The 27,380-nt window shown below is 54.5% G+C and overlaps 3 protein-coding genes across 22 annotated transcripts in view; all 3 read right to left on the bottom strand.

Moving 5' to 3' along the window:
- Positions 1-1,335: 1,335 nt before the first annotated feature.
- Positions 1,336-16,504, bottom strand: FAM160B2 (family with sequence similarity 160 member B2). 3 transcript variants are annotated; one of them, XR_004059264.1, is made up of 18 exons: positions 16,358-16,504; positions 11,319-11,397; positions 9,329-9,501; positions 8,121-8,225; positions 7,901-8,023; positions 7,430-7,672; positions 7,121-7,317; positions 6,689-6,797; positions 6,379-6,455; positions 5,846-6,035; positions 4,996-5,141; positions 4,763-4,891; positions 4,204-4,294; positions 3,883-4,026; positions 3,415-3,555; positions 3,103-3,203; positions 2,546-2,938; positions 1,336-1,774 (listed from the first exon to the last, which is right to left on the bottom strand). XR_004059264.1 is itself a non-coding variant. In XM_030937752.1 (17 exons), the coding sequence occupies exons 1-17, from the start codon at positions 16,400-16,402 to the stop codon at positions 2,800-2,802; spliced, it is 2,232 nt and encodes a 743-aa protein (XP_030793612.1). In that variant the 5' UTR covers positions 16,403-16,504; the 3' UTR covers positions 1,336-2,799. The 3 variants fall into 3 exon arrangements, 1 of the variants encoding a protein (XP_030793612.1); XR_004059265.1 differs by having other exon boundaries at positions 1,336-1,649; positions 16,358-16,501; XM_030937752.1 differs by having other exon boundaries at positions 1,336-2,938.
- A 5,000-nt stretch (positions 16,505-21,504) lies between these two features.
- Positions 21,505-27,380, bottom strand: part of DMTN (dematin actin binding protein) — a 34,879-nt gene continuing 29,003 nt past the window's right edge. For 14 of the 18 annotated variants that reach the window (XM_030937721.1, XM_030937716.1, XM_030937724.1 and 11 more), the window contains 6 exons: positions 23,780-23,844; positions 23,564-23,612; positions 23,398-23,405; positions 23,154-23,219; positions 22,831-22,911; positions 21,507-22,679 (listed from right to left, as the gene is read on the bottom strand). In XM_030937721.1, coding sequence (XP_030793581.1) covers positions 22,566-22,679; positions 22,831-22,911; positions 23,154-23,219; positions 23,398-23,405; positions 23,564-23,612; positions 23,780-23,844 — 383 coding nt within the window. In that variant the 3' untranslated portion in view covers positions 21,507-22,565. Of the gene's footprint in view, positions 22,680-22,830; positions 22,912-23,153; positions 23,220-23,397; positions 23,406-23,563; positions 23,613-23,779; positions 23,845-27,380 lie in introns of all 18 variants that reach the window. The other 4 variants (XM_030937726.1, XM_030937718.1, XM_010365346.2 and 1 more) reach the window with 2 other exon arrangements.
- LOC115899647 (40S ribosomal protein S27-like) lies at positions 26,565-26,933 on the bottom strand. The gene has a single exon (XM_030937727.1). It carries the CDS (start codon positions 26,916-26,918, stop codon positions 26,619-26,621), a length of 300 nt encoding a protein of 99 aa, XP_030793587.1. The 5' UTR covers positions 26,919-26,933; the 3' UTR covers positions 26,565-26,618.

Below are 27,380 nucleotides of genomic sequence, written 5' to 3'. Positions count from 1 at the left end.
CCTCCAAGGCCCCTTTTCCAGCCCCCTCCCTGCCTCTCTTGGCTGCCCTCTTTCTGGCCCCTGGAAGGTGGTAGGAATCCTTGTACCCTCTGAGGACAAATGCCTCGCAAATGATGGAACCAAACCCTTTCATTTCAGTTCATTTCTCTCAGTGTCGAAGGGACCCACCGGCTCACATCCAGTCAGCCGGGCAATGACGTTTGGCTATTTGCCCCCATTATTTAGCCTAGTAGTTTTCAACCCTGGGAGCACATTAGGGTCACCTGGGTTTCTGTTTTTCTTTTTTTCTTTCTTTTTTCTCAGACAGGGTCTTGCTCTGTCACCCAGGCTGGAGTGGAGTGGTGTGATCCTGGCTCACTGCAGCATTGATCTCCCAGGCTCGAGTGACAAGTGATTCTCCTGCCTCAGCCTCCCAAGTAGCTGAAACCACAGGCACATGCCACCACACCCAACTAATTTTTAAGTTTTTAGTAGACATGGGGGCCTCGCTATATTGCCGAGGCTGGTCTCGAACTCCTGTCCTCAAATGATCCTCCCACCTTAGCCTCCCAAAGTACTGGGATTATAGGCATGAGCCACCATGCACAGCCACCTGGAGAGCTTGAACTCTGGGCCCACCGCCAGCAACAATAATTTAACTGGTGATGGGTCACTGGGCATTGGGATTTTAAAAAGCCACCCAGTGATCAACACAAGTTGAGAGCTACCGTCTGGCTCCTTTTCCTCCAAGTTCTTAGCCTGCCCTCCCGCAGTCTCTTGGGGAACCCCCTCAGAGGATCCACCAACCCTCCACACACACCTAAGGACAAAGGGTTTATTTATTTATGTGTTAACTTTTCTTTTTCCCTGAGAACACACCTGTGAATTATTACTATTATTTTTTTTTAGAGACAGGGTCTTACTCTGTTGCCCAGGCTGGAGTGCAGTGGTGCCATCAGCTCACTGCAGCCTTGAACTTAAAGACAAGGTTGTAAATACCAGGCCTACTTTACAACTAAAACAGGCATACAACACGCATCATAAACACACCCAAGTGAGACTTGCACACAGATGCTCCCACGTGGTCCATTCCCTCACGGTGTCTCCGGGGCGGGCAGGCTCTCGGCTGCAGGTCAGCCCAGCAGAAGTGGCACTGCTCTGCCAAGTCTGGCTCCTGGCAGGCTCTGAGGATCAGCAGATCTGCACTGCCAGAGCCTGTCTGTTTACCGCCCACCCCACCTCCCTGCTCCAGTGCTAGAAAAAGAATTTGTCTTCCTTGGGGAGGAAGATGGGCCCGAATTAGCAGTGGAGTCCTGGGCAGAAGGAGGGGGAACTTGGCCAAGAACAGAGCCACCATGTCCACGCAATCACACCATTTATTGCTGTGCTGTCCGGGGAAGACACCGTGCAAACGCCAAAGTGCATTGAGGAGAGGGGAGGGTCTGTGACTCCCAGACCCTCGAATATTTTATGAATCTAAGAGTCCAGACGCAGTTCATCCACGGAGATCTGCGCCCTGTCCACACCAACACCCACGTTCGTGCACGCACATGCGCACAGTGCTCTTCAGAGCGGCGAGGTCCTCCCCCGTGGGGAGGAATGCGGGAGAGGCAGAGGTCACTGAGTTTCCTCCTGTTTCGTGTCACCTCTTGGCAACCTGTGTCTGGCTTCTAGAAGTGGCATGGGCAAGAAAAGGAAGCGAAAGAAGCTCTGGCCTGCTCCTCCTTGCCCAGGAGCAAAGCCAGCCACTGTGTAGTCCCGCTGTGAGGTAATGCCTGGCGCCGCCCGTGTATTCCTGCAGGTCAAGACAGATTCGGGCCGGGTGGGGTGGCAGCCCCAGCCACAGAGGGCATGCAGGGAGAACAACACCAGGACTGGCTGCCTGAGCCGCAGCCATTCCCCGCCAGGCACAGGGGCCTGGAGTCAGGGGGCGTCCTGCCCTTATCTGTCCCATGAGCTCCCTGGCCACCCAGAAGGGTCTTCTATCAAGAACACTGGGCCCTGGGCAGAAGGGAGGGCAAGGCCTGGCCTCCCCTGGTCTCTGACCTCTCTGCCCAGGTGCTATGGACCTGCTGAGACGGGTTCAGAAGGCGCCAGAGAGGAACTAGCTGGACCTGAGCCTGGCTCCCGGGCCCACTCCCCTCCTGGCTGCAGCTGCACCAAGTTTCTCATTAGCAGCGGCCCCCGCCTGGGTGCGGAACATGCTTTGGGCATTTGCCATGAGGCGGCTGGGAGTTTTGCAACAGTTTCCAGGGGAGCAGAGCAGGAAGAGGGGCTTCCCCGACGATCCTATTCACTGCTCCTCCTCCATGGGCCAAGTGGGCCAAGCCGTGAAGGCAAGGGACAAAATGTCAGGTCTCAGCAGCTCCCATGGTACCTAATGTGACACAGACAAGGCTCCAGGCCCCATCTCCCTGGCCTGGGCTCCCGACCAGTCTCAGAGCCATCAGCTCACTCCCCATCTTGCCCCTGGAGTTGAGTCACAGGTCTTGGCCCTGGCCACAAATGGCCAGTACAGAGGGGGCCAGGCACACAGTACATGAGGGTCTGGGGCCTGGGTGCTCACCTGGCTGTCACCCAAGCTCCTCCAAGAAGGCCCCAAGGACCCTGCTGCCTGGAAAGCCATCTGTTTGGCTCCTTGGCACCTGGCATGCCCATTCCCTGAAACCCAGTCTGGTGTGGTCAACATGCCGCAGTCTCCTTGAATGAGCCTGGGAGCAGAAGCTCCATCCCAGGAGGGGAGTGTGGCGGCAGTGCCAGGCAGGAGGCAGCTCTGGGGCAGAGGTGTGGACAGGAGTCTCCCACCGCCCTGGTCCTGGCTTAGACCTGCCCTTCCGGGGCTGGGGAGAGGTTCTGGCGAGGATCATGTGGGGGAAACTTGACGAAGGCAATGGCAGCCAGCTCCTTGCAGAACTCCTCCAGCACCACCACGCCCTGGAGGAGGGTCTGGTGGTCCAGCCTGAGGGGAGATGGCACAGGGGGCATGGCTGGGTGGGGGCAGGACTGTGCCCAGCATGACAGCCCAGCATCCACGAGGCTTGACCCTGTGGCCGGCCACCTCTCCTCCAGAGGCACTTTCTACCCTCCCACCCCCAGGCTTCACCTGGCACCCTTGGTACTCACTGCTCCCCAGGAGCCTGGCCCGTCAACTGCTTGCGCACCAGGAGCAGCTTGCCTGGGAATTGGGGTACCCTCTGGATTCTCTGCATCAAGTCCCCGATTACCTAGAGTAGGAACCACGGGGGACTCAGATGGGGCCAGCAACACCAGTGGGTCCCCTGGCCCTGCCACACCATGCAGAGCATGGGAGACTGCTTTCCCTGGCACTGGCAAGGGTGCCCACCCCTCCAGCCCCCAACCACCTGCCCCATTCCCCTTCCCTGCTGTTCCCTCCACCCCGACTGGGCACACTCCCTCAGGCCGAGGCATCCTCACCCTCACCAACACGGAGAATAGGCTTCTGCAGCCGGGGGCCAGGCTGATGTAGGGATCCAGGAGGTACTCATGAATATGGGGGTGGGGGAAGAGGGCAAGCCGGGACAGGACCGAGGTCACCTGCAGGTTCAGGCTGTATGGCTGTAGGAACATGGTGGACAGAGCCGAGGGCTGGCAGGGCTGGTGAGCATTTTTGCACTCCCCCAGCAAGGTGCCTGGCCAGTGTGAACGTGTGTGGGGGTGGGAGGCTCACGTGATGTGTGTGTGTCATGGATTCCATGGGGCTGAGGGCCAGAACATGTTAGGACGTGTGGAGCAGGGGCGAGACGGGGCTTCCCACCTGGGGAAAGGACAGGGGTGCTGTGCACCAAAGAACCGAAGTGGAGGCAACCCTGTGGCCAGCCCCTGCTCTCAAAGGACCCCAGAGGCACCAGCCTGGAGTTCTCCTGGCCCAGGCCCACTGGCTACCTGATCCAGAATCCGGGACATGCGGTCAAACAGCACTCGGAGGAAGTGGCCCTCGAAGAAAGGTCGCTCAGGCTCATGGGGGTCCAAAGGTGTGGGGGTCAGAGGCCAGCCCCAGGATGCAACGCGGGAGCTGCACTCCTGGAACTAAGACAGGCGGGAGAGTAGAAGCAGCGGGCCCAGGGATTGGGAACCAGCAGACGGTGCCCCACGCAGGAGGGATGGGCTGGGGTCCTTGGGCAGATGAGAGAGGGGGAACCCAGAGCTTATCACCCAGCTGTTCTGAAGGACAGGAAGTGGGAGCTGGTAGCAGGAGCCACTCACCAGGCCATAAGCATCGTGGACGTATGTGTCATAGCCCGTCTCCTCCAGGAAGGCAGAGGTCTTGGCTTCCTCGGGGACCAGGCACAGGAAACTGAGAGACAGGAGCTGGTGTGGAGGTGCTCCCGGCTCACCCTGCTCTCCCCTGCTCGTGGGACCCCTATCTCCCTCCCCGACTGGACCCCAGGGCTGTGGCCAAAGAAAAATAGCAGGCCAGACACAGTGACTCATGTCTGTAATCCCAGCACTTTGGGAGGCCAAGGTGGGCGGATCACCTGAGGTCAGGAGTTCGAGATCAGCCTGGCCAACATTGGGAAACCCCGTCTTTACTAAAAATATAAAAATTAGCTGGGTGTGGTAGTGCATGTCTGTAATCCCAGGTACTTGGGAGGCTGAGGCACAGGAATTGCTTGAACCCAGAACCCGGGAGGTGGAGGTTGCAGTGAGCCAAGATTGTGCTACTGCACTCCAGCCTGGGTGACAGAGCAAGACTATCTCAAAAAAAAAAAAAAAAAAAAAAAGTAAAACTCCAGTGGTTCAGACTGCCTAACTTGTTCCCCACCTGTTGACGATTTCGGTCACTGCTGTTTTGCCATCATAGCTGGTGGCAGGAGCTAGGCGAGGCTTTGCACGAGGTTGAAAGCCGGAATCCAGGAAGCTGTCGGTAAAGTAGGGGTCTTCCTCCAGATCTCTATGACCAGGACAGAATGGTGCGGCACCAATGAATGAATGGACAGAGTGAGCGTGCGAGTGCTGAGGGCTGGGCTGGGTCCAGAGGGCACCGGTTTCACTTACAGTGTGTCCTCATAGCTCTCAGGCTCTGGTGAGCCCCAGGCCACGTAAGGGCGGCCCTCAAGGTTGCGCAGGACCAGGCTGCGGATGATCCCCTCGTGGGGCTTCTGCAGCAGCTCCTCAAACAGCCGGAGCGTGGCGATGCTGATCTGGAGCGGGAAGCGGGTCGGCAGGATAGCCCCTTCCCCACCCAGCTCCCGTGGGTGCCTTGGCATGGCTAACCCAGATAAGAAAAGGCCTCTGAGGCAGAGTCACCTCCCTTGGCTGGATGCTAAGGTGGCAGGTTTTGGGGGGAGTGGGGGGGTGTGGGCCTAGGAATCAAGAAGTCTGGGTGCTCCCTGGTATGTGACTAATTTGATGTGCGATTTCAGGCAAGCCAATTCGCTTCTCTGTGCCTTACTTTCCACGTCTGAGAAATGGGAGTATCAACCTCGCCTACCTCACGGAGTAGGTGTTAGCCCTCCCGCAAGCCAAGTGAGTATAAAAGCACTGTCCAAAATATAAAATACTGTAAAATAAGCTGGGCACAGTGGCTCATGCCTGCATTCCCAGCACTTTAGGAGGCTGAGGTGAGAGGATCGCTTGAGGCCAGGAGTTGGCGACTGCAGTGAGTTAGGATCACACCAGTGCACTCCAGGGCCTGGGGTGACAGAGCAAGACCCTGTCTCTTAAAAAAAAAAAAATGCATATGATCATAGAAAATTAGTGTGTGACGAAAGCGGCTCGGCAGTGTTTTGCAGTTCAGCGTCTCAAAGGTGGAGTTAGCTGGGAACACTCGTGAAATGGGAAGTGTTCAGGAAATCCCTCTGGCAGGGGTGGTGAGAGGAACAGAGATGGAGGTCCCCCTCCGTACCTCATCAGAGAGGTGGTCACAGTGCCCGATAAGGTGAGCGGACAGGGCATGGGGGTTGTCCCTGGGGGCTTCAGGCTGCCGGTCTGTGCCCAGGAGGAAAGCCACGGCCTCCTGCAGCAGCGCAGGGGAGCGGAGCTGGCGCAGCATGGCTGTGAGAAGGGCGGTGGAGGTCAGGATGCTCTGCTCGGACCTATGGGAAGAGGGCACCTTAGCCAGGCCCGGTGTGTGCAGACAGCACATGAGTGTGGGTGGCAGAACCCTTCCTGCTTGCCTCTCATCTTTGGCTGGTATGTCTGTGGTCACTTGCCCATCCCTGCTGATGTCCTGCAGGGAAGGGTAGGAGGCCTTCGTTTAGCCCACGTAGCTCAGAGCCATGTGCACATCACAGGGCAGGCCTGGCAAACATCACCCAATGGGGTCCACAGATGGGATTCTGGTCAAGAAGGTGTCTGGCCTTAGGGACAGGATGAGGCCAGGTGGGGTAGGCGGTTTGCTGTAGACCACAGTCATGCCTGAGGTAACTGGACACTTACACATGCAGGAGCTGGGGCTGCAGGGTCTCCATGAAGAACTTCTCAGCCACGGCCTTCGCCAAGGCATCTGCAACCACCTGGGTTCCACAGAGCATGTGGTCAACGTGTTTTGCGCTCATCACAATTCCCGCTGAGAAATAACCATGTCCTTGCGCAGCGCCTGATGCCACAGGAGAGGGTTCCCAGCCTGCCTGGGGCCCTGCCTAGCTCCTGGACCCCATGTTTCCATGTCCCTGCTCCAGTTAGTCCTCGAGATGGAGATGGTACAGGGAATAGCATGAGAGCCCGGCCCCCGCCCGCCCCTGCTCACCGTGTGTGCCTCTGTGATAAGGTGGTCGCAGTAATCAAACCAGCCCAAGAAGGCAGCCAAGGCCTCCTTCCCAGGGAAGGAAGCCTCATCAGATGGGGCACTGGGTAACCTGAAGAGGGGATAGAAGTCTCAGAGAGTGGGGAGGAGCCTCCAGGTCTTCCTCAATGTCTCCCAAAACTGGGCCCTTCCCCTCTCCTGTGGAACCTCTGTGGCTGGGCATCAGTTATCTTGGGGGTTTTATGGACAGAGGCAGCAAAAGCAGTGCTTCCCTGGAGGGCAAGAAGGCCCCTGGGGATCAGCTGCAGCCTTGGGGAGAGGGTGGCCAGCAGAGGTCCCTAGCAACGTGGAACACCAGGGGAGCTGACCACCAAAGACAGGCACGGCTGCCAGCAACTGAAGATGCTGGCCAGCCTTCCCGGGCTGGGCACCCACCTCCAGCTGATGCCCTCTAAGGCAGCAATGTCTGCGGGGTCCAGGAAGACAGGCATGGACCGGTACAGCTGGCAGAGGTGCTGGACAATCGCAGGGCAGCAGGGGCTGCTCTGGACCAGGTAGGTGGCGGCTGCTGGGGAGGCCACGCTCACCAGGAGCAGCAGGTTCTCCTGGGCCTTCAAGGCCACCCGACTCTTCTAGAGGATGAGGACGCGACTTCAGGGACATGAATGTGAGCCCACAAATCACCTCCTGGCCGTCGACCCACCCCTCCCCCGCCCCCACCCTCTCCATCTCTGCTGCCGGCACCTTGCTCTGGCACAGCCCAAGCAGGGAGGTGATCAGGTTGCTCTCTGCAGTCCCACCGTCCAGCTCCTCGGTCTCAGCAGGCATGTGGCTGTTCAAGGCCTGGGCCCCACAGGGCTCCCCGTCCAGCTGGGGCCTGGCAGGAGCACCATCGTGGGAGCAGTCCTTGTCCCTGTGGCTGGCTGTGTCCTTAGGCAGGGGAGTGGGTTCTCTGCATGCCTTCTTCCTACCTACAATCTTCTTACCCTGCAAAAAGGGTGAGATGAGGCCAGGCCTGGTGGGGACCACTTCCCAGGGTCCCCCACTGGGACTGCAGGGTGGGCTGCTGGCAGGGCCTCAGCCTGGAGCTGGAGGGGAAGCTGCCTGCGTGCCTCCTGGGTACCTGCTCTCTGCTTCTGCCTCCTCAGGAGGGCCGAGGGGGCTTGCCCTGGGGTTCCAGGCCCTCCCGCTCCTCTTCCCGATGGGAGTGCTCACTTCCAGGATGTAGGCGAGCAGCTCTGGGTCCTGCTGGATCTTGGAGCAGAGGACGGTAGTGAACTGCACCTCCTCCTTTTCTGTAACGGATCCGGGAGCTGTCCCACCAAGTCGGAGGAGTTTCTGGAAAAGTAGCAGGACAGAAACATTGGGGAAAGGTGTGGCGGGGGAGAGAGCGGGGCCTTACACCCAGACACCCCTTGGCTTCTGGGCCTCTCACCTGCACAGGCCTGTGGACGCTGAGGTAATGCAGCAGGGGGTGCTGCACCTGCGCCAGAACCTTGCTGAAGAACTGGAACACCTGCTGCCGCATGCCTGGGGGGTACTGAGGCCAGGGACAGAGTACCTGTCAGGACTGTGTCCCCCGCCTGCCGCATGCCTGGGGGACACTGAGGCCAGGGACAGAGCGCCTGTCAGAGGCTATGTCCCCTGCCTGCCGCATGTCTTGGGGGGACTGAGGCCAGGGAAGGAGCTCCTGTCAGAGGTGTGTCTCCCACCTGGAACGCTGCACCCCCAGAGAGCCCCAGGCTCAACTCCTCCCTCAATCCTGGCTCAGAGGGCCCCTCCTCACAGGCCTGCTTCCCTCGCCATGTTGTTCGAAACTGGCCTTCTTGGCACTCGCAACCCCTTTTCCTGCATCACTGTGCTCCATAACTGGGTCATTGTTGATCCACCACAGGATGGTCCTGCCTCTCCCACTAGGATTCTTGCCGGATTTTCTTTCCTTTTTTTAAGAGACAGCATCTTGCTCTGCCTCCTAGGCAGGAGTGCGGTCGTATGATCACAGTTCACTGCAGCCTCCACCTCCTGGGCTCAAGCAATCCTCCCACCTCAGCCTCCCACGTAGCTGGGGCTACAGGCACGCGCCACCATGCCTGGCTCTTGTCAGTCTGAATCCCTACTGTGTCCCCAGCATCTAGAGCAGAGCCCGGCACGTGGCAGGCCCGTCTTTGTGGAGTGAACTGGGAACAGGCGCGCTGGGATGGTGGAGTGTTCTAAGTGAGACAGCCACAGTGTCTGTCCTGTTTGCTCCTCTCCCCCCAGCTGCCACTTTCAGTGTCAGGACTGTGAAGAGCACAGGCAGAAAGGCCTGGAATCCAGGGAACCCCAGGCTGCCCACCTTAGCCTGGAATCCAGGGAACCCGGGGCTGCCCACCACAGCCTGGCCCAGCATGCAGAGGGCCTCCCACCTCGGCCTTGCCCAGCGCGCAGAGGGCCTCCCACCTCGGCCTTGCCCAGCGCGTAGAGGGCCTCCCACCACGGCCTGGCCCAGCGCGCAGAGGGCCTCCCACCTCGGCCTTGCCCAGCGCGCAGAGGGCCTCCCACCACGGCCTGGCCCAGCGCGCAGAGGGCCTCCCACCTCGGCCTTGCCCAGCGCGCAGAGGGCCTCCCACCTCGGCCTGGCCCAGCGCGCAGAGGGCCTCCCACCTCGGCCTTGCCCAGTGTGCAGAGAGTCTCCAGGATCTTGTGCTGCAGCAGGTACTCCAGGCAGGGCCCTGCCTCACCCACGGCCACCTGCTGCTGCTCTTCATACACCAGGATGTCCAGCATCTGCTTCAGCCGCCAGGGAATGTCTGTCTTCTTGGCGGGGGTGTTTTCATCTAATTGATGTTTGGGAAACAAGGGTAAGTTGGGTGAAGAGGGGCACCCTGGCTTGAAAACTTCACCGTCTCCTGCCAAAGCCCAGAAAGGGGAGGTCCTGTCTGAGAGAGGTGGGGGAGAGAGCTGCGGGCAACTGGGAAATGGAAGTTGACAGTGGATGCTTCAATATTTAAGAAGACAAAAGTCTTTCCAGGCTCAGGACACAGTCCTCTGAAAACGCATGCATGCCCAGCACTTTATTGGGGGCAGTAGCATCGGCTTCCTTCAAACCCTGGGATAGGTACAGAGACAGGCACACGTGGTCCTGGGCCCACAGAAGGCTGCTGTCAGCTCTGGGCCTAAGTGAGACGCTGTGGGCTCAGGGCTCTTGTCACATAACTTAGAAGCTGTAATTCTAGCAGCTGCCTGAGAGAGAACCTCACGGGGCCTCCCCAACTGACGCTCAGAGAAGGCAAGCCTCTGTTTTTCACAAAGAGAAAAAAAAATCTGCATCACCACCTTCAGGTCTGACCCAGTCCTGCTCTCTGTACCAAGGCCCTGACAGGGAAGCTACTTACTGGGGCTTTTGCAGTCAGAGTCTCAGTGTGTCTTTTAAAGAAAGTTCTGGTGCTCCAGGACTGGCCTTGGAGCACCCCCTAGCTTTCCTTTAAGGAACAGGAGCTTGAGTAGGGTGGCCTGTCCCAAGCACTTCCAACCCTTCTAGTCTAGGGACCATTCTGGAAATGAAAGGGCTGGGGGTGGGGGAGCCCCAGGTGAATTTAAGCCAGTTCTGATCTGATCTTACTCAGCTGGTGGACTGAGGCTCTCCTTCAAGAGACCTTTCACCTGAAGAGGTGGTTCAGAACCGGGGGTGGACTTTTCTCCCCCAGGGAACATGAGGCAATGTCTGGAGACATTGCTGGTTGTCCCAATTCAGGGGTGGGGTGTGCTACTGGCACCTAGTGGGTAGAGGCCAGAATTACTGCTGCACATCCCACACTGCCCAGGACAGCCCCGCGCAGGGAAGGCTCCAGGTCTAATGCCAACTGTGCCAAGATTGAGAAACCTGATCTAGCAGAACCCTCAGAGGGTCCCACAGATTTCTGAATTTCCTGGGCTGGCCCGGGCTGGAAAGAAAGCCTGTAGGAAAGGTGTGGGTTGGAATCAAGCCCCAGTCTGAACTCCAGGAAGAAGAAAGTGAGGGATGCAGGATATGGTTACCTGGCAACAAGTCTGTATCCGCCCATGGCAGCATCATGACTGCAGAGCAGCCACTCAGATGCCGTCCCCTCAGTGAGCGATCCTGATGGGACCAGGTGACCCAAGGCTTTGGCTCTCTGGGGTGTTAGCTTGGGGAGAGGGACCCAGGCATGTTACCCACCTTGGTTTTCGTTCTCCTCCTACCCCAGATTTCTACAAGGAAAATGCCCCTAAGTTGGCTCAGGGGAAAGGGGAGGTTGTTAAACTCTTTTCTTTTGATCAGTAAACCCTAGGCACATGCTCTTGGGGCCTGAAGGCCTGGAGCTGGAAGCTGGGGGAAGTGCAGCCACCTCTTCCTTGCAGAGTCAGGCCAGTGAGACCCCCATTGAGGCTACTCCTCCCTCACACAGCCCTTTCCGAAAGGTCAGGGTGGGACCGGCAGCTAAATCATCAGGAGCAGAGTGGCCCAGGGCTCTGGGTCTTCTGTCTGTCTGGTTCTCTGTCTCCATGAACTCGGCTCCAATTCTGCACGAGTGGGCATGTTACCTTTCCCAGGACACCTGCATGGTGACACTCTGCACACTCCTTCCTCCCCGCTCCCTCCAGGGTCCCCCGGCTGGGGAGGGCCAGGCCGCACCTGTGCTCTCGATGTAGTAGTGCGTGATGCCCTTCCAGTGCTCCACGAAGGCCTGCAGCAGGTCAATGCTGGGCTCGCGCTGCGGAGAGGGCAGAGACACAACCTCGGTGAGGGCCACAAAGGCCAGGGAGTCCCTGCCTTCATGGGAACAGACATTCCATGCTGAGTGTCAGGTTCATGCTAGGCCTCCTCATGAGGAGGCACCCTGCTCCCTGCCTTTCAAAGGGAGGAATAACACATTTCCTCCCGGCCACACTGGCGCTGTCTCCATATCTAGCCAAGTATCTCCTGACAGGCACTTCTCCCTAGATACCCCTCCCTCCTGGAAATGCTGTTTTCTTGCTATATGTCACAATCCTGTCCTGTCTCTGTCGTGGAGGTGCTAAGAATGTTGCTGGGGGAAACAGACACAGATTATTTCAACACAGCATGGTTACACTACAGTAGAGGCACATAGAGGAACGCAGTCCCCCAAAGAAAAGCAAAATGATACAGATGGAAAATGTGGCAAAGGCCAGGTGCAGTGGCTCAGGCCCATAAGCCCAACCGTCTGTGAGGCAAAGGTGGGCAGGTGGCTTGAGTCCAGGAGTTTGAGACCAGCCTCGGCAACATGATGACGCTCTGTCTCTATAAACAATTTAAAAACTAGCAGGACGTGGTGGTGTGTGCCTATAGTCCCAGCTACCCGGGAGGCTGGGGTGGGAGGATCACCTGAGCCCGGGGAGGTCAAGGCTTCAGTGAATTGTGATCGTACCACTACACTCCAGCCTAGGTGACAAGGTGAGACCCTATCTCAAAAAAAAAAAAAAAAAAAAAAAAAAAAAAGAAAAGAAAAAAAAGACAAAGCTTTCCCATTCCTCTCAATCTGAGAGTCTATGAAAATCTGTTCAAGACCACCACAGGCGCTGTTCATTTTGATGGGTAGGTAACATCATTAGCGTGATATTAACAAAGTGCCTTCCTTCTAACATGCTTTCATCTTGTGTCCAAAGCCTGAGCCTGCACAACCCCAACTCCTTACCCAGTGCTGCTCTCGTTTCCTCCTCTACTGGCTCCTTCTATCAAGCCTCGGAAAATTCTGGTTCTGCTCTGGGAAAGCCCCTAACCTCCCCCTTTTCCATAAGCGCTCTCTCCGTCTCTACACCATGGCTGATACTGGCCTTGCACTGAGAACAACCACTTTCCCTGAAAACTTCTCTAAAACAAAACAAACAAAACCATTCCTTCGCTTTTCTTGCAGAGTAAATGTTTTCAGGAAAAAAAGAAAGAATTCTAATCATCCCTCCCCACAGCTGTGCATTTCTGCCTCTAGGTCTTTGCTGGGGCCACTCCTCTGCCCAAGGTGCACTGTATCCCGATAACTTGTCTGGATCCTGAGAGTCCCCAGTGAGGTTCAGTCCCCAGCAGCTCCACCAAGCCCTCTCCAGTGTCCCTGCCTGCCCACACCTCTCTCTGACCTCACACTTCACTGCACCACAGAGCTGAGTAGCCACTCATGAAATCATTCATTCATTCCAAGCGCCCACTATGTACAAGACACTACGCTGGATGCCACAAGCAACATGAGGATGACTAACGCCCAGTCCTTAAGAAACGTGCCATGGAGAAGACAATATAAAATTGCATTGAATAATGAAGCTACAAGGAGTAGTGTGAGGCCTCAGGAAAGGTGGAAAGTGGTGACCTCTCAGAAAAAGGGGTAACTTCTAACAGGCTGGAACAGGGAAGGCTTTACCAAGATCACATCTGAACTAAAACTTGAAGAACCGGAAGGAACTCTGCAAAGTGTGTCTGGGGAAGGGCTGGTGAGACTCTGGAGCCTCTATCATTTTTTGCAGGCAGCAGGGAGCAGGTCAATGACAGCTTTTTTATTTTTTAATAAATAAATAAAAGAGAGTCTCACTGTCACCCAGGCTAGAGTGCAGCGGCACCATCTCAGCTCACTGCAACCTCCGCCTCCTGGGTTCAAGTGATTCTCCTGCCTCCCAAGTTCCTGGGATTACAGATGTGTGCCACCACGCCTGGCTGATTTTTGTATTTATTAGAGAAAGGGTTTCACCATGTTGGCCAGGCTAGTCTCGAACTCCTGACCTCAAGTGGTCTGCCCGCCTGGGCCTCCCAAAGTGCTGGGATTACAGGCGTGAGCCACCACACCCAGCCATTGGCACCGTCTGAGCAGTGTTTTAGGACGATTCATCTGGCAGTTGAGCTTGGGAGAGGAGGTAAAGGCAGGAAGAGTATGCTTAGAAGGCCACTGCAACACGGGGAGGGACAACATTCAGAGAACTGGAAACTCCCCATGGTCCACAGGGCATCTTGTCTTCTTTCAAAGCTACTTGGTAGGGGTATGAACCTTCTCAAAAGTAGCACCACCCACAGTTATTCCAAATATTCTATCCCTGTGGAGTGATGGCATCTCACCACCTTCCATGTGACAGTGCCTGCTGTGCTGAGCAGTCGTCTCTTCTGCTAGACGATGAGCTCCCTGAGAGCCAGGGTTCTGTGTTTCACAGCTAGCCTGCCCTCGATGGGCTCAGCGCATAGCGAATCCCCATGAATATTTACCAAATATCTCAGGAAACTCCTGGAGACATTCTCTCCCTAGTTCCTTGTTTCAGAAAGTCCTCTGGCCCTTCGGCAGCCCTACAATTACCTCATCATTTCTGTGATGGGGTCTCCTTTAGCCCCAAAATTGACTTACAGTCTTTGAAAACTTTGAGCTGGGCTTTAACCAAAAAGAACACTCCAGTACGACAGGAGACATGGGAGAGGCGGGTTAACCGGCACAGGCCATTAGAGAGCTGGTGGCACAGGTGTGTGATATTTACCTGACTCCATGACCGGCTATGGTAACTCCAAACCAAAGGCACTGAACCCAACAATTTCTCTTTAAAGATATTATTAGTGGCCGGACATAGTGGTGGCCCACACCTATAATCCCAGCTCTCTGGGAGGCCGAGGCAGGTCAATCACTTAAGGTCAGGAGTTTGAGACAAGCCTGGCCAACATGGTGAAACCTCGTCTCTACTGAAAATACAAATGTTAGCTGGGCGTGGTGGCGCAGACCTGTAGTCCAAAAAAAAAAAAAAAAAAAGCTGTAATGATTCCTAATCTGTTGGATCAGAAGAGGGTGGGGAGGAGCACTCTTCCTCCTCAATGAGGAGTCAGTTGACTTACTGGGATCACACATTACTTGGTGACCCAAGCTTCGGAAAGACATAGACTGGAGACCTGGGGGTAGAGCAGAAAAGAGGAATTCCCGTCTCCCTGTAGGGCCAGCCACACCTCCCGGACATAGCCGATATGTTCAATACTAAAGGGCCCAGAAGATCACTTGGCTAAAAAGATGTCCCTCCGCTGCCAAAATCTCCTCCTGCCACTGATGCCTGTACTTCCCTCATTGGAAGCCTTAGAAATTGACCCTTAGCCAGGCGCAGTGGCTCATGCCTGTAATCCCAGTACTTTGGGAGGCTAAGGCGGGTGGATCGCTTGAGACCAGGAATTCAAGACCAGCCTGGGCAACATGATGAAACCCTGTCTCTACAAAAAATACAAAAATTAGCCTGGCGTGGTGCAGCATGCCTGTAGTCCCAGCTACTTAGGAGGCTGAGGTGGGAGGATTGCTTGAGCCCAGGAGGTGGAGGCTGCAGTGAGCCCGAGATCGAACCACTATACTCCAGCCTGGACTCAGAAATAAATAAATAATAATAAAAAGAAAAGAAAAAGAAATTCACTCCTCAGGACTGAGGAACTGTCTGGCCTGTCTCACCTCCTGTAAATGGAGTGTTCCTCAGAGGTATGAATTAGTTTATCAGATCACTTTTTAAGATGACAGCTGTTTTGGGGATGAGGGAAGGGGAGGAAAAATCATTTTGGAACCCTCTCTACCTGGATGCCCCAAGGCCCTGGACCTGGGTCAACAGCAGGGCTGGGAAGGTGTAGGAAGTCATAGTTTCTGACTTTCTTCCCAAGTTTGCCTAAGGCAAACTTCCTTCAACAGGCGCTCCCATGAGGGTGGGGGAGGAGGTGGTGGGGAGGAAGGAGGGTGAAACCCAAGGCTTTCTCTCCTGAGAAAATCTGATACTCAACTCATCAATTGCGGGAAGATTTATACTTGGAGGCAGAAAAGTATTGTTGACTTTACAGACAGCTTCTTGGCAGAGTTACTTTCAACAGCAGGCACCCCCCCACCCTACCAGGAATACCCCCGCCCTCCCTACACAGCACTACATCTTGCTGAACGAACCCTAGTAGTGGGCTGCTTGCCAGCCTGCAGCCCCAACAAAAAATGGCAAAAACACAAACTCTGACGGCATGTGAAACATCAATGGACTCTCCTCCCCCCACAGGGCCACTCAGGCCCCACCACGGGCGGCCTTCCCTAACTCAAAGGCAATTTGGCTTGTGAGGGGTGACAGCCACGCTGGAAACATCTGCACCCTGCAGAAGGCAGTTTCCCCGGCTGGGCGCCCACCAGCCTGCCCCGGGTCTTTACCCTTCGTGGGGACTTGGACCGGTAGGGCCCACACTTCCCACGTCCCGGGGTGACGGGAAGGGCGTCCTGCACCCCAACAAGGTCCTGGAGTTGTCTGGGAGATCAGACCGAGGAAAAGGGGCGGCGATTTTTTCAAGCCCAGGCGGGGTGGAGCGGAGGAAGGAGGCAGGCCCACTGGTACTGGGGGAGGCGGTCTAGGGCCCGAGGGGGCAGGAAACACCCCAAGGGGTGACAGGGAGCGTCCCGGCGAAGGCGAGTTCGGGAATTGGGAGACTCCGCGGCCAGGACGCACAGACAGGAAGCGACGCGGGAGCAGGCCGGGGAGGTGGGGCGGTCGGGAGGAGTCTGGAAGCGGGACTGGGAAGAGCGAGGGGAAGTGGGGCGCGGCCGGCGAGGAGAGGCCGGGGAAGGGGCGCCGCGGCCCGGGTGTCCCTGCCCGAGGGGCCCGCGCCCGCCCGCCCTCCCGCCGGCCGCGCCCGGCTCCGCGCCCGCCCGGCCCAGCCTAGGCCCGCGACCCCCGGCGGCCTGGCACTCCCGGCCTCACCGCCCCCACGGCCTCCTGCAGCAGCGCCCCGAGCCGGCTCAGCATGATGGCGCCCGGCCCTCCGGCTCCTGGGCGAAGGCGTCGGCGGCGGCGGCGCTCTAGGCGGAGGAGGCAGCCCCTTGGCCCCGGCGGCCCCGGCGCGGCAAGGGAGGCGGGGCCCGGCCGCTCCGCCCCTTCCCGGCCCGGTTGCGTGGCGCTGGCTAAGCCGGGCTGGGGGCGCCGGGTCGGGCCGGGGAAGGGGGTTGGGGACCGCCAGCGGTGGGCCCTGAGAGTTGGCTGGGAGGGGTTTTTTTGTTTGTTTGTTTGTTTTTTTCCTTTCTTTCGAGACCGGGTCTCACTCGGTTGCCCAGACTGTAGTGTAGTGGCGCGATCTCCGCTCATTGCAGCCTCCAACTCCTGGACTCTTGTGATCCTCCAACCCTGGCCTCCAGAGTAGCTGGGACCACAGGCGCGCCACCACGCCTGGCCAATTGTTTTTGTTTTTTCCTAGGAGGGGAGGTCTCACTGTGCTGCCTGGGCTGATCTGAGCTTCTGGCCTCAAGCGACCCTCCTGCCAGGGCCTCCTGAGTAGCTGGGATTAAGGCGGGAGCTAAGGGGGCTGTTTTCGAGGAGGAATTACAATTCCTCCTGATTTGAAGTCTCAGGTAGCCCTAGGCACATGGGCTGATGAGCTCCTGCAATGTGCTGGTCCCAGCCAAGATGTGCAATGCCAAGCACACCCCGATTTGGAAGATACAGTAAGAAAGGAAAGAATGTGAAACTGCAATAATCATGGCTTATATTGATTACATATTGAAATGACTATTAGATGTGTTGGGTTAAATAACGTATATTGTTAAAATTAATTTCACGTGTTGCTTTTACTTTTTTGACATGGCTATCAGAAAATGTTTATGAGCTGTGGGCGTTGGCTCACACCTGTAATCCTAGCACTTTGGGAGGCCAAGGCGGGTTGATCACTTGAGGCCAGGAGTTGGAGACCAGCCTGGCCAATATGGTGAAACCCGTCTCTACTAAAAATACAGAAAATTAGCCAGGCGTGGTGGTAAGTACCTGTAGTCTCAGCTATTTGGGAAGCTAAGGGGGGAGAATCACTTGAACCCGGGAGGCGGAGGTTGCAGTGAGCCAAGATCATGCCACTGCACTCCAGCCTGGGCAACAGAGTGAGACCCCGTCTAAAAAAAAAAGAAAAAGAAAAAGAAAGTTTCTGCAGCTGAGTGTGGTGGCTCAAGCCTGAAATCCTAGCACTTTAGGAGGCCAAGACTGTTGACCAGCCTGGGCAACATAGTAAGATCCTGTCTCGACAAAAAAAAATAATAATAATAATTAGCAAGGTGTGGTGGTATGCACCTGTAGTCCAAGCTACTCGGGAGGCTGAGGTGGGAGGAGGATCACTTGAACCCAGGAGTTCGAGGCTGCAATGAGCTATGATCGTGCCACTGCAGTCCAGACTGGGTGACAGCAAGATAGTGTCTCTAAAACAAAACAAAAACAAAAACATAGTGTCTCTGCTAATCACTGACATATGACGAGAAGGAAAGGAATCATTTTCCCTTGGGAAGGAAGAATAGCCCCTGTCAGAATTATAGAATCTAGAGTTTTGGGGTCTCTGGCTTCACAGGACCCACCTCACCTTTTAGGACCCAGTGGTGCTGAGACACAGGAAATGCTGAGCTGCCCAGAGTGGGCTCTGTGCTGTGGTGTGGAGCCTGCAGTCCAGACTCTGAGCCAGGGTGGCCAGGGTCTGGGCCTCAGGCCCTAGGGAGGGCCAGGGTTCGGCCAAGTCCAGGCCGAGTGAGAATTGATTGGGACCTCAGTTCTCTGACAGGTGTGAGTTCCAGCCCAGTCTCTGCAGATTTCTAGGCCCACCTCCTCACAGGTAAAGGACGCAGGCTGGATAGATCAAATCAGCTTGCTTCCCTTCAGCATGACTCAGAGGACTCTAGGGGATAATGAAAGTACATCAGGAGTTCATCACCTTTTATTCGACTTAACTTTTTAAATGTTATTTTAACAACTCTAATAAAAGTCAGTGTACACACTACATGTGTTATATTCCAGAAGGATCAGAGACCGTGGTGTTTTATTAAATTTTATTAAATTCAGATGTCAGGTTAGCCCATTTAGGGGAAGATCTTTGAATAAAGCCTCTCCTATTAGCTTAAATGAAGACTTGAAGACGATTTCATGGTAAACTGGGTTTTATGTATTCTTTTTTTTTTTTTTGAGACGGGGTCTCGCACTGTCACCCAGGCTGGAGTGCAGTGGTGCGGTCTCCGCTCACTGCAAGCTCCGCCTCCCGGATTCATGCCATTCTCCTGCCTCAGCCTCACAAGTAGGTGGGACTACAAGTGCCTGCCACCATGCCTGGCTAATTTTTTGTATTAATTAGCACTTAGCTTGTATTAATTAGCATTGTATTAATTAGCATTAATTGTCACTGCAGCCTGGGTGACAAGACAGAAACTCCGTCTCAAAAAAAAAAGCCATATAGTCAATGACTCTCAATGTGAAAGAATTTGCTCACACTTTAATTTTTTTATTTTTTATTTATGTATGTATTGTGGGGAGAAGGCACTGAGAGGCACTTCCTGTTTTAGGGACAGAGAACTCCACTCTGAGCTGCTGTAAGTTTTTTGGTTGGTTGTTTTTTTTTTTAGTAGAGATGGGTTTTCACCATGTTGGCCAGGCTGGCCTCAAACTCCTGATCTCAGGGGATCCACCTGCCTTGGCCTCCCAAAGTGCTGGGATTACAGGCGTGAGCCACCACGACTAGCCTTTTTTTTTTTTTTCTTTTTCCATAGGTTATTGGAGAACAGGTGGTGTTTGGTTACATGAATAAGTTCTTCAGTAATGATTTGTGAGATTTTGGTGCACCCATCACCCGAGCAGTATACACTGTACCCAATTTGTAGTCTTTTATCCCTTGACCCTTTCCCACCCTTTCCCCGAGTCCCCAGAGTCCATCGTGGGTTTTTTTTTTTTTTTTTTTTTTTTTTGAGATGGAGTCTTACTCTGTCGCCCAGGCTGGAGTGCAGTGGCCGGATCTCAGCTCACTGCAAGCTCTGCCTCAGCCTCCCGAGTAGCTGGGACTACAGGCGCCTGCCACCATGCCCGGCTAGTTTTTTGTATTTTTTTTAGTAGAGACGGGGTTTCACCGTGTTAGCCAGGATGGTCTCGATCTCCTGACCTCGTGATCCACCCGTCTCCGCCTCCCAAAGTGCTGGGATTACAGGCTTGAGCCACCGCGCCCGGCCTTTTTGTTTGTTTTTTGTGACAGTCTTGCTCTGTCACCCAGGCTGGAGTGCAGTGGCATGATCTCGGCCCACTGCAACCTCCGCCTCCCAGGTTCAAGCGATTCTCGTGCCTCAGCCTCCTGAGTAGCTCGGATTACAGGTGTGTGCCACCACACCCAGTTAATTTTTTGTATTTTTAGTAGAGATGGGGTTTCACCATGTTTCCCAGGCTGGTCTCGAACTTCTGAGCCTAGGCAATCCTCCCGCATTGGCCTCCGAAAGTGCTAGGATTACAGGCGTGAGCCACTGCGCCTGGTCCTTTGTGACATTCTTATGCCTTTGAATCCTCATAGCTTAGCTCCCACTTATGAGAACGTATGATGTTTGGTTTTCCATTCCCGAGTTACTTCACTTAGAATAATAGTCTCCAATCTCATCCAGGTTGCTACGAATACCATTAATTCATTCCTTTTTATGGCTGAGTAGTATCCCATCATATATATGCTCTAAATTCTCATGAACTGAAAATCCTTTAGGACCTAGGGTCAAACCTGCCCCTACTATATACGGTTCCCAAACCCTGTCTCCAGCACCCCTTAGGGTTCAACGACCTCGACATTTTCCCGAACAGCCTGGGAGCTCTTTTTGGACAAGGGGCATGCCAGCCTGGTCACTGCTGTGTTCCCCATGCTCAGAGCAGGGTAAGCCCCCCAGCAGTTTCTGAATGCCTAGTATTGGGTATGTGTGCAGAAACCATTTCTCTCTTTCTGCCCCTCCTAGTCTGCCCTCCTCTGCTTCTCCTTCACAGACAACAGTACCTATTGGGAAAGTCCTAGAAACCTGAATGCTGTCTCCGTTCTCCACTCATTGGTTTCCTGCCGTGCTGGGCTTCAGAGGAAATGTCTCTGTCCCAACATTTTCTCGTTTGCTAAGAAGATGACAGTGATCTGTCCTGTTGACCTCACAGGTTTGCTGAAGGGATAAAATGATGTTGTGGATGCAACAGAACTCCTACAATGTAAAATAATCGTTCACATTTGAGGGATTCTTATCCACTTTGCTTATTTCAGCTGCAGGGGCTAGGAACTCAACTAGGGGACTCAGGCCAGGCCCCAACTCCAGTCTCAGGTTCACAAGTTGCGTGCCCTCCAACTCACCTGGTCCCTCTTACCGCTTCTTCATGTGCCCACACATGGTTCTGCTCCAGCCAGGTGGGGGCGGCCCCTCTCCACATAAACACCCACAGCTGCAGGCAGTCCTCCTTCTGGTCTTTACGTCACATCTGCAGCCCCTCTGCCACCCTCCGCCCGCAACACGCGATTCCCTGTCTATTCCCCTTGGGAGGCCTTGCCAAGTCAACCAAGACCAGATTCCCGTCTTCCTCCCTTGGCCTCCACTTGACTCATCCTCCAACTGCCATTTCTCCATTCCTTAGTTGCCCCTGCCTGATTCTTGGGGATCAGCTCACCACACATTCATATCTACTGACCTTTTCTGTGTTTGGCCTCCCCACTGAACCATGAGCACCCTGTCCCTTGGGAGGGACAACCATGTCCGATGTTGAGCTTGGCCACCAAGGCAAGCACGTTGGGATTTGGTGGAGGGCTGGGGCAGTCTTTCCTCCCAGCCAGTTCTCTACCAGGCCCCTCCCTGAGGTGTGAGTTCCCTCTGGCCCCAAACTCAAGGGCTCCTGCCCCCATCACAGAGTCCCTGAAGGAGAGGCAGACAGGTCTGTCTAGATGGCCCCTGCTTCTGGGCCCAGGCTTGGAGGAAGAGTACTGAGGGACTGCGTCTCCACCCCTCCAGCCCTAGGTGGCGCCTACACTGGAACCCTGACTCCCAGGGCTTCCCTCCGCCTGATATGGCTTGTCTTGTTCACCCAGGTCTAGTGGCTCATAAGGAAAAGACAGATGTAGGGACCCAATGCAACCTTTTAATTCCAAGCAGAGTCCCCTCCCCCAGCATGGTCACACACACAGTGGAAAGGGATGCCAGGGTCTGGGCAGGAGCAATACCCAGACCTGGGCAAAAATATAGATATCATTATATACACACGTGGACTGGAAATAAGTCAAGCTGGGGGTGTAAGGTAGGGCAGGGGCAGGTGAGGAAAGCAGCTGGGGGGGCCCCAATAAATTACATTCTTGAGAGAGCATAGTGTGTGGGGGGTGCGTGGGTGTGGGTGAGAGCTGGTAGCCAGGACACTCCAAAATGTGCCAGGCCTGGCCTCTTGACCCCATCCAAGGGAGGCGGAAGGCCCAGCTTCTGCCCGGTGCCTGGCTTGGTGCTGGAATTCCCATTTCGTGGCCCGGAGGCAGGTGGAGGGCCAGGGTCATGTGTAGGCGGCATCTCCACCCTAAGCCCAGGCTTCTGGGGAAGCCGCAGGGCTGGAGCAAGAGGCTTCGAAGCTCGGGGGTTGTGAGCAGAGGTCAGGGCAAGCTGAAGTGGGGAGGCGACCTCCCTGTTGGAGGCTGAGCTGGGGCCTGTTCCCACTAGAATCAGAGGAGCAGGAGGCTGCAGTGCGGGAAAGCTGTCAGGAGTGAGTGTGGGAGGGATGGGTGGGCGACACCAGAGCTTGGAGCTCTTTCTACCTGGCCACTTCCCACCCCTGCATCTTCCCTCCAGCTGTTCAAGACAGCCAACAGGCCTAACCACCAATGCCCCTCATTCCTCCTCACCCTCTGGGGTGAGAGGTGGGGAGATGGTGCAAACATGAACTCTGTGTGCCGGAACCCCGACTGGCTTTGCCCTGTGCAGGGAGGGTCAGGGATGAGAGCAGGAGGCCCCCAGGCTTGTGAGGGGGAAGAAAGTCCGTAGCTCACTGCCCAGGACTGCAGAGGTCTTGGCCCCCCATCTACCTGAGGAAAGGAACCCACCCTACTTCCACGCCACCTCCTGCCCCTCCCAACCCGCCGGGGAAGAACCCTGAAGCAGCAGGGGTAAGGGGGCTGTCCCGGAGCAGGTGGGGGCCATCAGAAGAGAGAAGCCTTCTTCTTGAGCTCATTCCGCTTCCACAGAGCCAGCTTGCCAAACTCTTCAGGGGACATGGCAAATACCCTTGAGAAGTCCTCGGCAGACAGATGCCTCTGCATGGGGGAATCGGGCAGCTCAGCGTGGGGTGGGGGCTGTGCCCAGTGACCTAGGGGACACTCACTCAAAGAGGCCCCAGGTGTTCTCCCAGGCAGGAGAGTGCCCGTGGACAGCCCCGCACCCATCCAGGGCATCTTCCTTGCCTACCTCAAGCCGCATCCGATCCACCCCTGGTGGCAGCTTGGTTCGCCCCTTGTTGGTCACCACTAGCATTTCGTAGGGATAGATCTGGGAGTGGGGGGAGGGGCAATCTTAGGTTCATAGAATGTCCTGTCCTTTGACTCCCTAGGCCCCCCACATCAACCTGCAGAGGCCACTAGGGTTCATGCCATCTTGCCCTCTGTCTCCCCCAATTTCCCTGCCATCCCTCCCATCTTCAACACCAGGAAGACCCCGCAGCGCATTCCACTTGCCTGGCATCTCCCCAGCCTCCCGCCCCGCTATAGGCGCTTGTGTCCCCTGCCCCTCACCTTCTGCTCCAGCACACAGGGCAGGGAGTTCCCCCGGTCCATCCTCCCCCTCTGGCCCTCTCCGTTCTGGGGAGACCAAAGCCGCAGTGAGCCAGAGTGGGGCAGGGAGACCTTCCCAGCCTTACCCCGACTTCTTCTTCTTCACCAGGCAACTCTGTGGCCCCACACCCCCTTCCCCTGACACTTCCAGGCGCCAGGACCCGGCTTCTGGTGCTCCGCCTGTTCCCCTCCAGGAGGCACTCACCTGCAGGCCTGTGGGAGAGAACGGGCATGGTTCAGAGGCAGCTCTGAGGTCAGCAGGCCAACACATCTGACCTCACCAGACCCCTGCCCACAGCCCAGACCCCGGATGCCCAGGGACCCGTGTTAAGTCCCTTCCCCAGATGCCGGCACCAGGGCCCACTTCTCACCTGGGCTTCCAGTCTCACTCCCTGATGGGCTGAACTCTGTGGACTGTAACTAGAAAGGACACAAAGGAATCAGAGGCAGTTGGGGATATTCACCTTTGGTCCCCTTCACTTTGGGGGCCTCCCCGCTCCCTGAGGGTGCCCAAGTGGCTCAGTCCCTCAGCACCCCATATGCACGCCCCTCCCACATAGTCTATATCTCTGGTCCCGAGACCTTACCCGGCTCAGGGTGGTCTTGCCGTAGGCGGGGAGAGAGGAAGATTTAGATGTTCCCTGGTGCAAGGCTGGAAGAGAGCAAAAGGTCCTGGGTTCAGTTCCTTTGGCCCTGACAGCCCTTTCTGAGAGAGCTCCCTCACTGGCCTTCCACACCTGGGGCAGGGCAGGAAGGGGTCACGCTGGAGGGAACCTGGCAGGCTTCTGCTAGCTCCCAGCTCTGACTGGTCACCCTCAGCAAGCAATACAGTGCTGGTGATTCTCAGTTGTCTCTACCACCATCCCTCTTCTCTCCAACTAGAAGTGGCCCAAATATACAATTGGGCCCAATGCCTGATGTGAAAATTGAGTCAGCCGAAGCCAAGGCTCACATCAGAAAATGAACCTCTGGGATACACAAAGAAATCTAAAATGGAATCACAATAATTACATTATTATAATACTATTAACAATGTTAGTAATCAAATCCAAAAAAAAAAAAAATTTTTTTTTTGGCCAGGCATGGTGGCTCATGCCTGTAATCCCAGCACTTTGGGAGGCCAAGGTGGGCAGATCACCTGAGTTTGGGAGTTCAAGACTACCCTAACCAACATGGAGAAACCCTGTCTCTATTAAAAAATACACTGCACCTGGCCAAAAATTTTTGATTGAGATAGGGTCTCACACTATGTTGCCCAGGCTGAACCTGAGCTCCTGGACTCAAGTGATCCTCCTGCCTTTGCCTCCCTAGTACTGGGGCTACAGGCACGGGCCACCTGCTCAGCTAGTACTCATATTTGTTTATTTATTTATTTTTGAAATACGGTCTCAGTCTGTCACCCAGGCTGAAGTGCAGCAGTGTGATTATAGCTTAACTGTAGCCTCAACCTCCCAGGCTCAAGTGATTCTCCCATCTCAGCCTCCTCAGTAGCTGGGACTAGGGGCATGCACCATCAAACCCAGCTAATTTTTTTTTTTTTTTTTTTTTTGTAGAAACCAGGCCTCACTACACTACCCAGGCTGGTCTTGAACTCCTGGGCTCAAGCAATCCTCCCACCTTGGCTTCCCAAAGTGCTGAGATTACAGGCGTAAGCCAACTAAGCAAATTTTAAAAGTCTGACATTATGCCGGGCTCTGTGGCTCACACCTGTAATCCCAGCACTTTGGGATGCCAATGTGGGTGGATCATACGGTCAGGAGATTGAGACCATCCTGGCTAACACGGTGAAATCCTGTCTCTACTAAAAATACAAAAACAAATTAGCCGGGCATGGTGGCAGGCGCCTGTAGTCCCAACTACTCTGAGCAGGAGAATGGCGTGAACCTGGGAGGTGGAGCTTGCAGTGAGCCAAGATTGGGCCACTGTACTCCAGCCTGGGTGACAGAGCGAGACTCCATCTCAAAAAAACAAAAACAAAAACAGAAAAAAAAAAAAGTCTGACATTATACTACAGAAAGAGTCATGTTCTCAGTACTGTCACTGGGGTTTGTACCAGCAGTCAACAACTTCATGTCAGCATTACTGGACCTCAGTCTCAACTTGCACATTTAATAGGATCTCTCAGTTTTCAAGTATTGCAAATTGTAATTCAAGAAAATTTGTTTCCAGTAATGTTTTCCTAGAAATAACTTTGTACCTAAGATCCTCAGCTTGGCCGGGCGCGGTGGCTCAAGCCTGTAATCCCAGCACTTTGGGAGGCCGAGACGGGCGGATCACGAGGTCAGGAGATCGAGACCATCCTGGCTAACACGGTGAAACCCCGTCTCTACTAAAAATACAAAAAAAACTAGCCGGGCGAGGTGGCGGGCGCCTGTAGTCCCAGCTACTCCGGAGGCTGAGGCAGGAGAATGGTGTAAACCCGGTAGGTGGAGCTTGCAGTGAGCTGAGATCCGGCCACTGCACTCCAGCCTGGGAGACAGAGCCAGACTCCGTCTCAAAAAAAAAAAAAAAAAAAGATCCTCAGCTTGATGTGATCTCAAAATGCCTTCACCTCCAATTGCTAGAAATGGCTGGCATCTATACCAACTGTTTCCACAAGCATTTCTGTATAAATAGTTAACCTCCATAGATTCAAAACTATGAGGAACTATCTTAAAATATATATACATATATAAATATATGTACATATAAATGTATATATACATATATATAAATATACATGTATACACACACACACATATATATATATATATATATTTTAATATGGAGTCTTGCTCTGTTGCCCAGGCTGGAGTGCAGTGGTACAATCTCGGCTCACCGGAACCTCTGCCTCCCAGGCTCAAGTGATTCTCCTGCCTCAGCCTCCCAAATAGCTGGGATTACAGGCACATGCCACCATGCCCAGTTTATTTGTGTATTTTTGTTAGAGACAGGGTTTCACCATGTTGGCCACATTGGTCTTGAACTCCTGACCTCAGGTGATCCACCTGCCTCGGCCTCCCAAAGTGCTGGGATTACAGGCGTGAGCCACAGCACCCAGCCTCTTCTTAAAATATCCTTATGAAATCTGTTGCTTGGAAGGGTTCGATTATTGAGAACAAAACCTCATTTTTTTCCCCTAACACTTATTTTTATTTAGAAAATAGCTTTCACAATCACCATTCACTATGGAAGCATTTCACTTTTACAATAATAAGTATACATTTATTCAACCGACTGATAGAATTTCAACCTTCAAACCCTGCACAAAGATTCTCCCCTCCAAATTATTTCTATTATAAAATGCTTATGTGTGTTCCACAGTGACTATTCCAGTGTCACCATTAAATCAGAATGACATGCCTGTTCATGATTCTTTTTTTTTTTTTTTTAATCCAAAATGTGTTTATTGAGATGGTTTCCCACTCATCTTGATTCAGAGTGCCTTTAGTGCTGCTTCCTCCTAAAGGAACATCCTTCTGTAAGCCTTGCTTTTCCTCCTGTAGGCTGGCAGAGGACAGTGGAGCAGCCAACACACAAAACTACTGTTTGTGCATGGCTAAAGACTGTGGTGATTTTATAGCATCCTGGGCATTTCACATCCATGAAGTAGGAATTGGGGCTCTGCACCAGGCGTTTCTTCTTGTGTTTCCTCTTCTCCTCTTCTGGGGAGGGATGAAGGAGATCCTTTGCGAGAGGCATGTTCTCATGTGGGTAGGTCGTCACCGCCGGAAAGGGCCTGTTCATGATTCTTGAATTCAGGTTGTTTTAATATGACAGTAACCTACACAGTCATGTGATCATTAATCACCCGCAAGTTCAGGGACGCCAAAGATGATCCCAAGGTAGGCATCTGGCTATTCAACTTCAAGAGGCCGAAATGGAAGTTAAAGAGCTAACCTGGGCTGAATAGAAGATTCTGGCAGAACACTGACACTGAATCCAACCTTCACACATCCTCTGTCCACATCATTCTTCAGGCCTTAACTCTTTTTTTTTTTTTTTTTTTTTTTTTTTTGAGATGGAGTCTCACTCTGTCGCCCAGGCTGGAGTGCAGTGGCCGGATCTCAGCTCACTGCAAGCTCCGCCTCCCGGGTTTACACCATTCTCCTGCCTCAGCCTCCCAAGTGGCTGGGACTACAGGCGCCCGCCACCTCGCCTGGCTAGTTTTTTGTATTCTTTTAGTAGAGACGAGGTTTCACCGTGTTA

Source organism: Rhinopithecus roxellana, chromosome 9 (genome assembly GCF_007565055.1).
Source record: "Rhinopithecus roxellana isolate Shanxi Qingling chromosome 9, ASM756505v1, whole genome shotgun sequence".
NCBI lineage: Eukaryota > Metazoa > Chordata > Mammalia > Primates > Cercopithecidae > Rhinopithecus > Rhinopithecus roxellana.
This window is presented reverse-complemented; position numbering and strand designations above follow the sequence as displayed.